At 41.1% G+C, this 13,385-nt stretch overlaps 1 protein-coding gene across 1 annotated transcript in view; it reads right to left on the bottom strand.

Moving 5' to 3' along the window:
• The window catches only part of USP6NL (USP6 N-terminal like), a 222,427-nt gene extending 210,243 nt beyond the window's left edge, over positions 1 to 12,184 (bottom strand). Inside the window, exon 1 of the mRNA XM_019509570.1 lies at positions 11,569 to 12,184. Within this exon, the coding sequence (XP_019365115.1) occupies positions 11,569 to 11,641 (73 nt within the window). The 5' untranslated portion in view covers positions 11,642 to 12,184. The remainder of the gene's footprint in view (positions 1 to 11,568) is intronic.
• Between the last annotated feature and the right edge of the window lie 1,201 nt (positions 12,185 to 13,385).

The following is a 13,385-nucleotide window of genomic DNA, read 5'->3' as shown; positions in this document are numbered from 1 at the left end:
CAGCTAGATCCCTGCTTGGGTAAATTGCACCCCGTCTGCTGCACCAATGCTGGTTGAGCCAGTTGTGCCTGGAGCCTGGTCCCTGGGCTCGTGCTCCTCACTCTTCCTCCCTGGAGGTCTGGCCTGCCCCCTATGCCCCGGGTGGGGCTTCTTCGCCACTCCTTCCCCAGTCGCAGCCATTTCCCGCCCCTTCGGACACCAGCCAACAGTCCCAGGGAATTGTCCTATAAGGGATCGCGTTCGCCTCCTCCCCAAGGTCCTGCCAGCTGATCTCCAGCCACTGACCCCACAGTAAGTGTTCCCCCACATCTTACCCATCTAGGGTCATCTTCTCGCGCTCCCATTCGCAGCGTCCCTTAGACTTCAGGCGACTCTGCCAAAACAGCTTCTTCCTCCTTCGAGTGCCTTGAGGACAACGTCTGATGCCTAGCCCTGCCTTTTATGTCTGGCAGTTGTCATTATCTCCTCATCTGCTCCCAGTGTGTGTCCTAACTCCCCGATTCACCTGTGCCCAGGTTTCACCCTCACTAAGAGGGGTTCTGCTTAAGCCCCCTGTTACACTGACCATTCAGCATCTAACCAAAACCACTAAATTAAATTAACTAATATTTTTTAATTTTTCTTTCTAATCCTTCAAGTAGTAGGAAATGAAAGGGGTTTTGTTTTTGTTTTTTTTAATTATGTTCAATCTGCAGCTAATGAAAACCTTGCAAGGACATTCCTCGTACAACTTAAATGGCAACTTTTTTATTGCTTTTATAGAGGCACAATTCCTGCCCCCCCCCCTTCACAACGCCAACTGCAACAGATTTGGATGCAGCCAATTTTTGTCTGATACAAACAAGTCCAAGTTTACTGCTTTTGCTTAAGAGTACTGCAGTCTTAGCTTTCATTAGAATTTGCCTAGATATCCCAATCAGGATTGAGCATTATACAAGATGCTGTGAAAAGTAGCAAAAGGAACAAAAGAACTGAGCAGCAAAAAATGGAGATGTGGAGGGGAGCAGAAGGGAAATACAAGATAAAATAAAAGATGAAATCATAGAGGTCCATAAGAATCTTCAGGGGGGTTTCCACTCCATCTTACCAACTGCACAAGCACAACACATGTACAAATACTTGTTTCCAAAAAAGGACACAACTGTATTTTTAAAACCAAGGAAGTGCTCAGTAATGAATAGTACAGAAATGCAGAATTACAGTCAAAGAGAGGGAAGACAGGGTGCATATATTCGTACTTCTACCACCATGCTGGAATTACACAGTTTCTGTTTAAAAACATCCAAAACATAGGGCTAGTGAAAATCCATGCTATACAGAAACATCTCATTAGTTTTATCACTATCACCAAAAACAGAGGAGGACGGCAAGTAGATGGACTGACAGGGCTCCACCAGGTCCGGGTGTTGGAAGGTCCCCTCTCGCTGCAGGCAGCCTTGGCAGCAGGTGGTGGGGGACACAGAAGCGCCCCTCTTCCCGCTGAGAGGGGAGGGGGGTTGTAGGTCCAGCCAAGCTGGTTGGGGGGTGGGGGGGCACAGGAGCCTGCAGCAGCTAAGCAGGGCTCCTGCTGCTCCATCAGCAGCTCAGGGGAAGTGGTGGCACCCCCCTTGGTCACAGGAGTCTGGGCAAGATGGACCTATGGCCTGACCCAGTAAATGGCAATTTTTTTGTCCTTATGTGCATCCCAGCAAAATCTCCTGAAGTCACCTGGTCTGATGACATTCCTTTCCCAATGGCTAGGCAAGACCAAAAAACATTCTCCTGTGTAATAATATGGATAAACACACATCATAAGACCATGGAGCAGTGCATGGACTTTACCTCCCACTCATTCTTCTAAAGATCAGAGATTGTTATGAAGCATAGACCAGTCCAGGTAAATAGAAAGGGAACAAGGTAATAAAAGGAACCGTGCGGGGGTGGGGATATACATTTTTCCTCCCATTTTGGGGATACGATTTAAATTACATTCTCAAGTTACCCTGTGTACATAGCCAGTTGTTTACCTTTTTAATCTATTTAAACATATTTGAATGCCAAGCTGTGATGAGAAACTTGCATCCCGCTTCACACATTAGACCTAGTTTAAGGCAGCTGCTACTGACAACACCAAGTTCACAATCAAGAGGTGCTTTCCCCCCACCTCATTTTTTGGTTTTCATCAGCTAGACTCAGCTTCAGTATACTAAAAGGTGGCTGAAAACCCCCCTGACAGGCAAAGAGTCATGGGGGGAGGGAAGAAAAGAAATCTTCCTCGCCGATCAAGTAATTATAGCAATAGCACAATTTCCTGTACAAAGAACAAAACAAAAAATCAATATTGCCTCATTTTTCTAAAGTTCCTTTATAGCTGAATCAAATCCAACACATCTGAACCAATTCTGGTAAGCTGCACATCAATTCCCAAGATACAGCATCTAAGCATTTTTGTTAAATGATTCAACATACCTAATAATCAAAACACTGAGCAAACAGATGCTAAGGTAATAGTCATTAACAACCACACATGGCTAAGCAGCATTGAGACCTTTCTTAATCACTACATCTGGTGCCTGACAAGTGAGAAAGCAAGATATGTCTAAGCAAACTGGTTTTAAAAGGGCAATAAATTATCTGGATAAAGAGTGAAGTAGTGGTAAGTACATTTACATTCTGGATGGGATAGCAGTATTGAAAATCAGAGATACTGAATGTGAGGGAGGAAAAGATTACTTGGAGTAATACAGACCATTTTAGATAAAAGTCCTCTTGATATATCACTCATTACAAGTCCAATTAACTTGCCAGTGATCATACTGCTTAATTATCTGCATACAATCACATCAGTCTGAGGTGAAACACCCACATTATTCTGTATGCACGCACATTAGGTTAATGACACCTCTCCCATGCAAGAACGGCCATGCCAGAAAAACTTGTAACACCACACTCCAATTTGTCGTGGAGACAGGACCCGACCTATGTTACATAACAAAGTTAAGCCCTTACATTACCAACTGTGCAGAGTACAACATATTCCCTCAACAGACTTGGGTTAAACACACAGCATTAAATTGTCATAGGAAAAGCATTTGATTTACAGCCCGTGTTCCAGTGTTACAGGCACAATACTGCTCAGAGTGCACCACAGTTTCCCAGTGTTGTTCGACAGAAAGCAGGATCAAGGAAAGAAAAAAACAGAAGCAGTCCATGTGTGGTAGCTAAGATCTGAGTTCATAAGGTTGCAGTTCCACTCAATATCACTCCATGAAGAAAAAACAATGAAAAGTGATCCTAGAAATCACAAAATATGATCATTTATGTATTGTTTCACTGGTATATGCAGTTCGATAGTTTGCACACAATTTCATAGTAATTATGTGCGTCTGCTAAGGGTGTCAGAAGTTAAGGGCCTAATGGAAAAAATCATGAAAAGTTCTGACTTTTCCTATGTGGGAGGCTAAAATGGTTTCTTCTGGTACACATATATGATTTTTTCCATTAGACCCTTAATGACAGACAGACAGACAGACAAAACTGAGTAAAGCCATAGGGCATTTCTTCCCATTTAATACAACAGTAGTTTAAGTAGTCCCTTACATGGGCAGGAAAAGTTCACGCATTTGTTTCAGCTGACAGGTTAACCACCTCAGGGGTAGGCAAAAATACAGCCCGGGGGTCAAACCCAGCCCACTAATCGACTGCATCTAGCCTGCAGCTGCCCCACTTCCCACACAGCACTCCTCATGGGGCCATACCCTGCCCACTCCCACCCAGGGTAGCTCACACCACACTGCCATCTACACCCACCCCACACCCACCGACAGCACCACCCCAGCCCCGACCAGTTTGCACAGCTTGCTGGCAGGGCTGCTCTTGCTGTGCTACAGCTGCCCAGGTAGCGCTCAGCTCCCTCAAGCTCTCCTCACGAGTCATGTGTACCAACCCCCTAACCATTTTCACTGCCCTCTGCTGGACCCTCTCTAATTTGTCCACCTCCTTTCTGTAGTGGGGGACCCAAAACTGGACACAGGACTCCAGATGTGGCCTCACCAGTAGAGGGAAAGAATCACTTCCCTTGATCTAGTGGCAACACTCCTACTAATGCAGCCCAGTATGCCATTAGCCTTCTTGGAAACAAGGGCACACTGCTAGCTTATATTCTGCTTATTGCCCACTGTAGCCCCCAAGACCTTTTCTGTAAAGCTGCTGCTGCCAGTCAGCCCCCAGCCTGTACTGGTGCATGAGACTGTTATTTCCTAAGTGCAAGAATTTGCACCTCTCCTTATTGAACCTCATGAGATTTCTTTTGGTCCAATCCTCCAATTTGCCTAGGTCTCTGAATCCTAACCCTACCCTCAAGCATATCTACTACTTCCCCCAGCTTGGTATCATCTGCAAACTTGCTGAGGGTACAATCCATCCCATCTTCCAGGTCGCTGATGAAGATATTGAACAAAACCAGCCCCAGGACCAACCTCTGGAGCATTCCACTTGATACTGACTACCAACAAGACATCAAGCCATGGACTACCCTCTGAGCCCTATGATCCAGCCAGTTTTCTATTCACCTTACAGTCCATTCATCTATCCCATTCTTCCTTATCTTGCTTGCGAGAAGGCTGTGTCAAAAACATATAAAAAAACTTTTCTAAAAATCAAGGTACATCACATCCACTGGTCTCCCCACATCCACAGAGCCAGTTATCTCAACATAGAAGGCAATCAGGTTGGTTAGACAGGATTTCCCCCTGGTGAATCCATGCTGACTGTTCCTAATGTTCTTTTCCAAGTGCTCAGAAATGGATTCCTTGAGGATCTGCTCCATGATTTTTCCAGGGACTGAAGTGAGACTGACCCATCTGTAGTTCCCTGGATCCTCTTTTTTCCCTTTCTTATACATGGGCACTATGTTTGCCCTTTTCCAACCATCCAGTACCTCTCCTGATCACCATGAGTTTTCAAAGATGATAGGCAGCAGCTCTGCAATCGTATCAGCCAACTCCCTCAGCACCCTCAGGTGCATCCCATCAGGCCCCATGGACTTGTATATGTCCAGCTTTTTTAAACAGTCCCTAACCTGTTCTTTCACCACAGTTGGCTGCTCACCTCCTCCCCAAACTGTGTTGCCAGGTGCAGTACTCTAGGAGCTGACCTTGCCTGAAAACCGAGGTGAAAAATTAATTTGAGTATTTCAGCCTTTTCTGCATCCTCGTTCATGACAATCTTCAAGAATGGAGACTGGTGCAACCATGGAAATTGCAGAAAGATCGCCTTGCTGTCCACCACAGGAAAGATCATGAGACCCTCCTGAACAATCTCCTTCCACTTGCTGAAAAGCTCCTCCTGGAAACTCAGTGTGGGTTTCGGGCATCATTGTGATTGTGCCTCTTAAATCTTGACTGCTCGCCAGCTGCAGGAAAAATGTTGAGAACAACATAAAACTCTTTCCTTGCCTTCTCTGACCTTACAAAAGCCTTCAACTGAGAAGCACTATGGAGGATCCTTCAGAGGTAAAAGATGCCCGCCAAAATTAGTCACCATTCTTCACCTCCTCCATGACAATATGAGAGCAGTGGTTCTCAGTAACAGGCCTATCACAGACCCCTTTGAGTTATGACAGCAGTTAACCAAGGCTGTCACGGCTCTAACGCTCTTCTCGATATTCTTTGCCATGAGGCTATATCTGACCTCCATCTCCACCAGCTAGAGTGAAGCTAAACTACCAAATGTTTGGTAAGCCATTTAATCTCAGCTGATTCTGAGCCAAAAGCAAAACTATCCTGACCTCAATCACCAGAGCTCCAGCATGCTGAAAATGCTGTAGTGTGCATTCACTTGGAAGCAGATCTTCAGCAATTGTCAGTGTCTTTACTGAGGCATACAAGAAAATGGGACTGATGCTTAACAATCAGAAGACAAAGGTTCTCCATCAACAAGCTCTTAATGAGCAGTCCCCAGATCTGGTAATGCAGATTTATGGTGAGACTATGGAGAATTTCCCATACCTCAAAGGCCATCTCTTGCAGAAGGCTGACATCAACGAAGAAATCCAACGTTGCCTCAAACAGGCAAGTGCAGCTTTTGGATGCCTGAGGAAATGAGTGCTTGAAGATTACAACATCAAATTTGAAACCAAACTCATGGTTTATCAAGCAGTCATGATCCCCAACTTACTGTACAGAGCCGAGACATGGACAATGTACAGGAGACACCTCAAGTTGCTAGAGAAGTACCATCAATGCTGTTTGCGGAAGATCCTTCAAATCCAGTGGGAAGACACATGCACCAATGTCAGTGTCCTCTCACAAGCAAACACCATGAGCAGAGGCGATGACCATCCAACGTCAACTTTGCTGGGGCAGCCACATCAACGAGATGTCCAACTCCACACTCCCAAAGCAAGTTTTATTCACCTGGCTCAGTCAAGGTGTACAATCAAGAGGAAGGCAGAGAAAGCTCTTTAGGGATGTTCTCAAGACCAACTTTTTAAAAAATGCAACGTTGACATCAGCTCATGAGAAACTGTTGCCCAGGACTACCCCAAATGAAGAAAGAGTCTGTTGCAAGGATCTCAGTACTCTGAAACCTCACAACAACAACAGGAGACAGAAAAGCAGGCATGGGAGAAACAGCATGTTGCAGAACACACCAAGAATCTGAAGTCACCCACCCTGCATGGAAACACATGCCTGAGTTGCAACACAATCTGTTGATCCCAGATTGGTCTTGTCAGCCACCTTCAGACCCTAGGCAAGGCAACCACGGGAGACAATCCCCAACAACTGTGATTGCCAGGGATGATGATGGAATAATTTACAAATTATATGCATTGGTAATTCTAAGAGGGAATTCCTTTCTTTATCTGTAAACTATGACTTTTGTCATGGTGGTGATTTTCTCCCTGTAGTAAAATGTGTTTACTTTGTCCTCATAGCTGGGGCGGTGCAAATCAGATCAGCATGCTGCAAAATCCCATTGGAACAGTTTTAGCATCTTAAGTATTTTAAATGACCAAGGATAAAAATAGACCCCATCAATAGAGATAGAAATGGAGAAACTGAAAGTCCCCATTTATGCGACTGTTTAAGATATTAATGGAATATGCCTAACTTCACAATCCTAAATGGCTGATGCATGTGTTGCCAGACATTCCTTGAAACTACTTAAACCTAAATAAATAAGTAAAACAAGGGGAAAATACTTCATATACTGTGAAGTATATGACTTCAAATCTGCCAAAACATTTCAACCTTGCAGCACATAATATAACTGTAGTGTGATCATTCTACAATAAAGAGCTAAGCTAAAACACATATTTGTTTAATAGTTAAGGATTTAAACTCATAATTCCAAAGGCAAAAGATTAGTTCAGGAACAGGCCAAACCAAATAACACCTGTTCAAAAAATCCAGGTGAATCACTATTATGTTTATGAAGTTAATTTTTCCAGAACATCTCTCAATATAGGTCCTGCATATCTTTGGGTTTTGTATAAAAATACAGATCCCTGGAATGACAAACGTCACTCCTAGCAAGTATGGGCTAATCACAGATATGAGTTTGACTCTGCTCAGAGTTTCAGTACTAAATAATCCCAAGATGAGGCCACAGCAAAGAAACACGACCCAGCAGAAGTCAGTTTCAAAAGGGCTGTACCACCACTGAACAGATTTGAGAGCAATAGAAGGTAAGGAGCAAGAATGGCTATCTAGGCATAACAGCTGGATTTGCTTGGGATTAAATAACCTTAAAAATCATAATGACATTTTTAGAAGGAAGACTCAATTGGTTATATAATGTCTAGCTCTGAATTAGAATAATTCTTAAGAAGTTTTGTCTAATTTATTTCTGATGTTAGAAACTTGACCCAAAACCCACTGAATTGAAATGGGACTATCAATTCCAACTGACTTTGGATCAGACCCAAAATGATTTAAATCAGTCTTTTTAAGAAGTGGGATCTTATTTTTTCAAACCAAGAGATCTTTAAAAAAAAATAGTATTTTTCATAATACCATATTTACGTGCATACCACATACTCCCAAATAGGACATGCACCTTCATCTTGGGATGGCAGAATGAAGAAAAAAAAAAAAGATTTTTCCAAAATTTTAACTGCCATAGCAAGGGCTCACCATGCCTGAATGCTGGGATAACCATAACTGACTGCTCCCAGCCACATATGCTGATGAATGGACTCCACCCCTTCTGCATCATTCACCCTCAAGCAGCCAAAAGCTGCTGACAATCTGGCAGAGGTTACGGTAAGGTTAAACCTGATGCTCTCAAACTGAAGATAAAGAGCGAGTAGTGCCGGTAAGTGGGTACATTTGTTGTCATTATATTAATGTGATGCAGTAAGAGTTTAGGGGTAGCAAAGAATACATGTAACTTTTTTTTAAACAAAGTTTTTGGGGTTTTGTGTTTTTGTTTTGTTGTTGTTTTTTTTGGGGGGGGGGGTTGCTTTTTTATTATTCTCAAGTTTCAGCAAAGAAACTATTATGCAAGGAATTTCTACAAAATCCTGACAGCAAGCCTTAACATAAAGCCTTAATCTAAAAATATTTTTGAGGTTATGAATTTAAATTACTATTCAGTATGGGTACTTACTTATCAAAACTTTTGGGAGGGGCAATCCATATTGCAAATTTTGGCAAGCATTGCAATGGGCATGGAAGAAAAACCAAGGTTTATATACAAACAACAGGTACAAGCCCTAGCCTGGAGTTATTACGTATACAGTTTTTTTATTCACGTTTATGTGAATGTGTAGGATTTAGGCTTGGTGTATTAGATAATTTGTTCATTCATTAAACTAAATCCAATTTGACCGGTTTCCTGTGTCACCTCAGGGCTGGAAACATGCTCTATGGCTCCCTTTGTAGCATACAGTTATAACAAGCTGAATAAGCAAAGTGTTCAACTAGCTTGTTAAATTACCAGTGCAGCCCACGACTTAAGAACAGGCTGTAAAAGTTTCTTTTTAGGGAGCTTTCCTAGGTTCTCCTAGGAAGAATGCTTATTTATTAAAGTAGGTAGACCTGCCACTAGCTTACTCTAAACTCTTGTTTTCAAGCCTTCATATCATGGCTGTAAAGAAAAATAAAGTTACTGGCCAATATTTACAGTTTCAGGATTCAGCCTAGAAATTAACTTCACAAAAATTCTGCTTTTTTCCCCTAATTTTCTCTTTCAAAAAGTCAGTCTTAAAATATAAGCTTGTAGATCATGAGCTCCATTTAAAATGTTGAACTGGAAAGCAAATGAACTTTAAAAAAAACTCTACAGACAGGGTATCAAATGTATAAAACATGATAAATTATTTTGTAATAACCCTGCTTTTACTGAACTTGAATTAAAGCAGGTGGATATGAACAAATACATTTTCCTTCCACCATGTGCGAGTCTCCACCTGACAAAGTTAATTCTCATTCTGAACTTTAATTTTTAGGTTCAATCATCAGATGAGGGACTGAGTCATGACAAGTTTTAGTCTGAGATTTTGAGCAGAAAGTAAAGTAAATATCTTATAAGTTTAAATTATGTAAATACATATTGCATTTCTGCAGGACAGAGGAGTAGTACCTCTTAGGGAGACTAACAGCATTTGCAACTTAAAAGAAGTCTGAAAGCACACCGATACAAGCGTCACACGTTATCCAGCATGCCTCAATACATTCACCTCACATTCCAGCATGTTAGGCTTCCTAGCAACTCTTCCTTTAAAAATGTATTTCCCCCACCTACAGAAAAAACGAATGAGAATGACGCATTCTGTACAATGCAGTCCTTCACATACACCAAATGCTCAAGGTTACATTCAACAGCTTCAAGCGAAATAAAATTAATGCCTGTTAGTACAGCTGTGTTTACAAGTCAGCCTATTAGCATTTTCCCCATTTTGGGGGATGCTTTTTTTCAGAGTGTTATGATGTATTAGAATTTTAATACCTCTAAATACCTTTTAACTGTATTACCTACTTCTATAAAATACATCTAGTTAGTTCAGTTGCCAGTAATTTGTGAAGCTCGGCTAAACATCAACTAAGAACTAGGAAGAAAAGATTTAAAGCCATTTAACACGGAGCAACAAAAACCAACCCAACACTAGGACCTTTTTGAGTGCAATCAAGAAAAATCATTATTTCAATGTAAAATCTCCATAGTCAAGTTCTTAAACCACTTATTCCACTACCTTTTAAAAAAAATATTAAGCACTATTTTAGAAATGGACTAATTAGCTATATTCATGAACTATCAAGGTCTATTGTCATCAACGCATAAAAAATATGTTGCCACAAATGGAAGCTCAGCATATTGGTACCAGGATCTACTCTCCTCAATTGCAATTATGATTACTTTCTTTAATTATAAAATGGACATTGATTTCTTCTTTCAGAAATTGGCTGAAGGTACTTGACTGTACTGCATAATTCCACTAATCAGAATAAAGTAGCTATTTCACTGCACAATAAGGCAAAAATTTTAGGAAGTTGCTTTATTAACTACCTGCCATCTTTCAGCAGCAGGGTGCAAATTGGGCCCGATTCAGTGTTTGCACTGGTTTTTATGAAGGTGCAGCTTCAAATCATCATTACCATGGATCAACACTGCTGTATGCGTGATTTATAATCAAGTCCTTAGGCCCTGGCCTCCCAGCATATTTAATGGATGCAGGGACAATGAGACACAGATATAGGCAGACAAATCATATATAGGTGCTAAGTGACCAGTGACACATTCAGTGCAAAGTAATGAAGTAGCTCCACTAGGTAATTTTCTTTAAATGGCTTTTTAATAATAGATTTCTTTGGTAATAGGTCTCCTCCCACCCAAAGCAATCACACATTCTTTTAAAAAAAAAAAATAATGGGGTGGAAATGCAAAATGAATAAAAATGGACAATCTAAGAAGTATTTTAATAAGTCCCTAATTACACAGAGTACATCCTGAGTAGAATTCTACCACTTTAAGAAAAAATATTTAATGTGAATTTTGATCTCTTCAGTATATGAAGTATTTTCCCCTTGTTTTACTTACTTATTTATTTAGGTTTAAGTAGTTTCAAGGAATGTCTGGCAACACATGCATCAGCCATTTAGGATTGTGAAGTTAGGCATATTCCATTAATATCTTAAACAGCCACATAAATGGGGACTTCCAGTTTCTCCATTTCTATCAGTATTAATGGGGTCTATTTTTATCCTTGGTCATTTAAAATACTTAAGATGCTAAAACTATTCCAATGGGATTTTGCAGCATACTGATCTGATTTGCACTGCCCCAGCTATGAGGACAAAGTAAACATATTTTACTACAGGGAGAAAATCACCACCATGACAAAAGTAATGGTTTACAAATAAAGAAAGGAATTCCTTCTTCAGCACAAATGTGGATAAGGATTCTCCTCCAGAAAGCTGAAGTTGTAAAATGATACAGGTGTAAGTAACATAGTTCAAAACCAAGCTACAGTGCGAACTATTTGTGCACACATTTCAGTGAACCATATTCAACCAAACAAACATATAAATCCTAATTTATAATATATCACTTAAAGAGTTAGGAATATTTCAGTGCTGATCCTACCTTTCTTCACAGCATCTGTTCTACGTCTTGCCGGCGACACCAGCTCCTTCACAATCTGCAACACTTGAATCATTGCTAGTAAACCAAGTCAAACACTCGAGCAGTTCCTTTACAATGCCAACAGGTTTCATTGCTCCGGATTACTACATTTCTGTCTTCAATGAGCTCAAGCAAAACTGATGCAGAAACAACTGTTACCTTTCAGAGAAATTTTTCTGCAAAATGACTGTACAGACTAAAGTGATGTATTTAAAGTGCCTTCAGCACATGCAGGCAAAAAAAAAAAAAAAAAATACTCCCAGCAGGGCTTCCCATTTGTATTGCCACAGAGCCTTTTAAATTGAGTTATGTATAGAAATCAGCACGGATCTTTTCAATTCACCACCTTTCAAGAAAACATGTTCCCCCAAAAGTAAATTGAAGAGGAAAAAACCAAGCAAACAAATGAACAAACAAGATTTGCTTGAAATAGGTGGTGACAGGGGAAATCTAATCCACAGAAAGCATGTTTGTACCTTCTTTAAAACCCCTTCATGAAAGAGTCAAAGAAAGCCACTGGTGCAAAGAAAAAAGAAACGTGCGGCAAGGCTACTAACAGAACTAAAAAGAAATCAAGGTTGCTCAACTCCAAGTCCGGGCAACACTGAAAGCACCAAGCACAGCAAAGCACCTGCTAAAAACGAGCCCTTCGATTCTTTCCCCACCCCTTCCCACACACACCTCTGCCACTCGTGTGCATGACCAGAATTGCGATACGTGACGCTGCACGCCGGAAACCCAAGGAGTGTTTCAGACAGCCGTCTCTCTCACCACCAGAGGCACAAAGAGCACCTTTCAACTGAAATATTATCATTGCTTCTGTCAGGTAATTTTAAACAGAAGAATGACAATAAGTGGCCAATACATTTTTAATACCTTCTGCAGAACAGACTCCAATCATTCAGGAATCCTTTGGGTCAAAATAATCCACAAAGTTAACAAAAAAACAAAGAGGAAATTTGGCTTTATAAGAGTGCATTAAAAGCTATCGGCTCTTAGAACCAAGGAGAACCTTTGAAAAACTGAATTCCCACAAAAGTTTGTGCGGCCTGGAGGACACAATGAAAATAGTTAACGGAAGCCAACTGCATATCCCAGGAAAACCATAAACATTCAAAACAAACCACAGGCCATGACCAAGACACAGCAAGCTGGATGCTCTGGCCTTAAACTGTCTATTCCCACACAATGCACGGGTCAGGCACTGGAGGGGGTGGGAAGGTCAGTTGTTTCCACTTCTAGCTCCAGAGTGCAAATATTTCAGATTTTATTTTTCCCCAACACATTTGTGCCTCTCTCAAAACATTTCTGCACACACACACAGACACTCAAAGTTACCCAAGGTAAACTGCATTTACTATGTTCGCCCCATCTGCATTCTGCCCATTAATTCATTCTCCACCAGAAGTAACACAATCCCAAACAGGCATCATGTTTAGTGTAACTAAATAAAATAATATTTAAATTCAGCCCAGACTACAGGGTGAGGGAACAAAGTATTTCTCTGACAATTCCTCAAATGCTAACTGCAGAGGAAGCCTAGAGGTCACTACCAAGCAACTCAGGGCTAAGAAGTTTTATGCTCCAGAAAACAAGAAATCTTCCGTTCAGAACTGAGCGTTTGTTTGCAACTCTACTGAATCCTCTAAAATCCCAGGCTTTACATTAACGACTTTATAATAAACAAAACAGTTACATCTATGCAAGCTTTTCTTTTCCAGAAATGTGTTGCAATCTCTCTCCCTCTGAGCCTCATGGAGGTAAGATGGTGAGAAGGG

This window comes from Gavialis gangeticus, unplaced genomic scaffold (genome assembly GCF_001723915.1).
Source record: "Gavialis gangeticus isolate Ggan-Ray unplaced genomic scaffold, GavGan_comp1, whole genome shotgun sequence".
NCBI classification, from domain to species: Eukaryota; Metazoa; Chordata; order Crocodylia; family Gavialidae; genus Gavialis; species Gavialis gangeticus.
The sequence above is the reverse complement of the archived record's forward strand: the minus strand, read 5'-3'. Positions and strand labels throughout refer to the sequence as shown.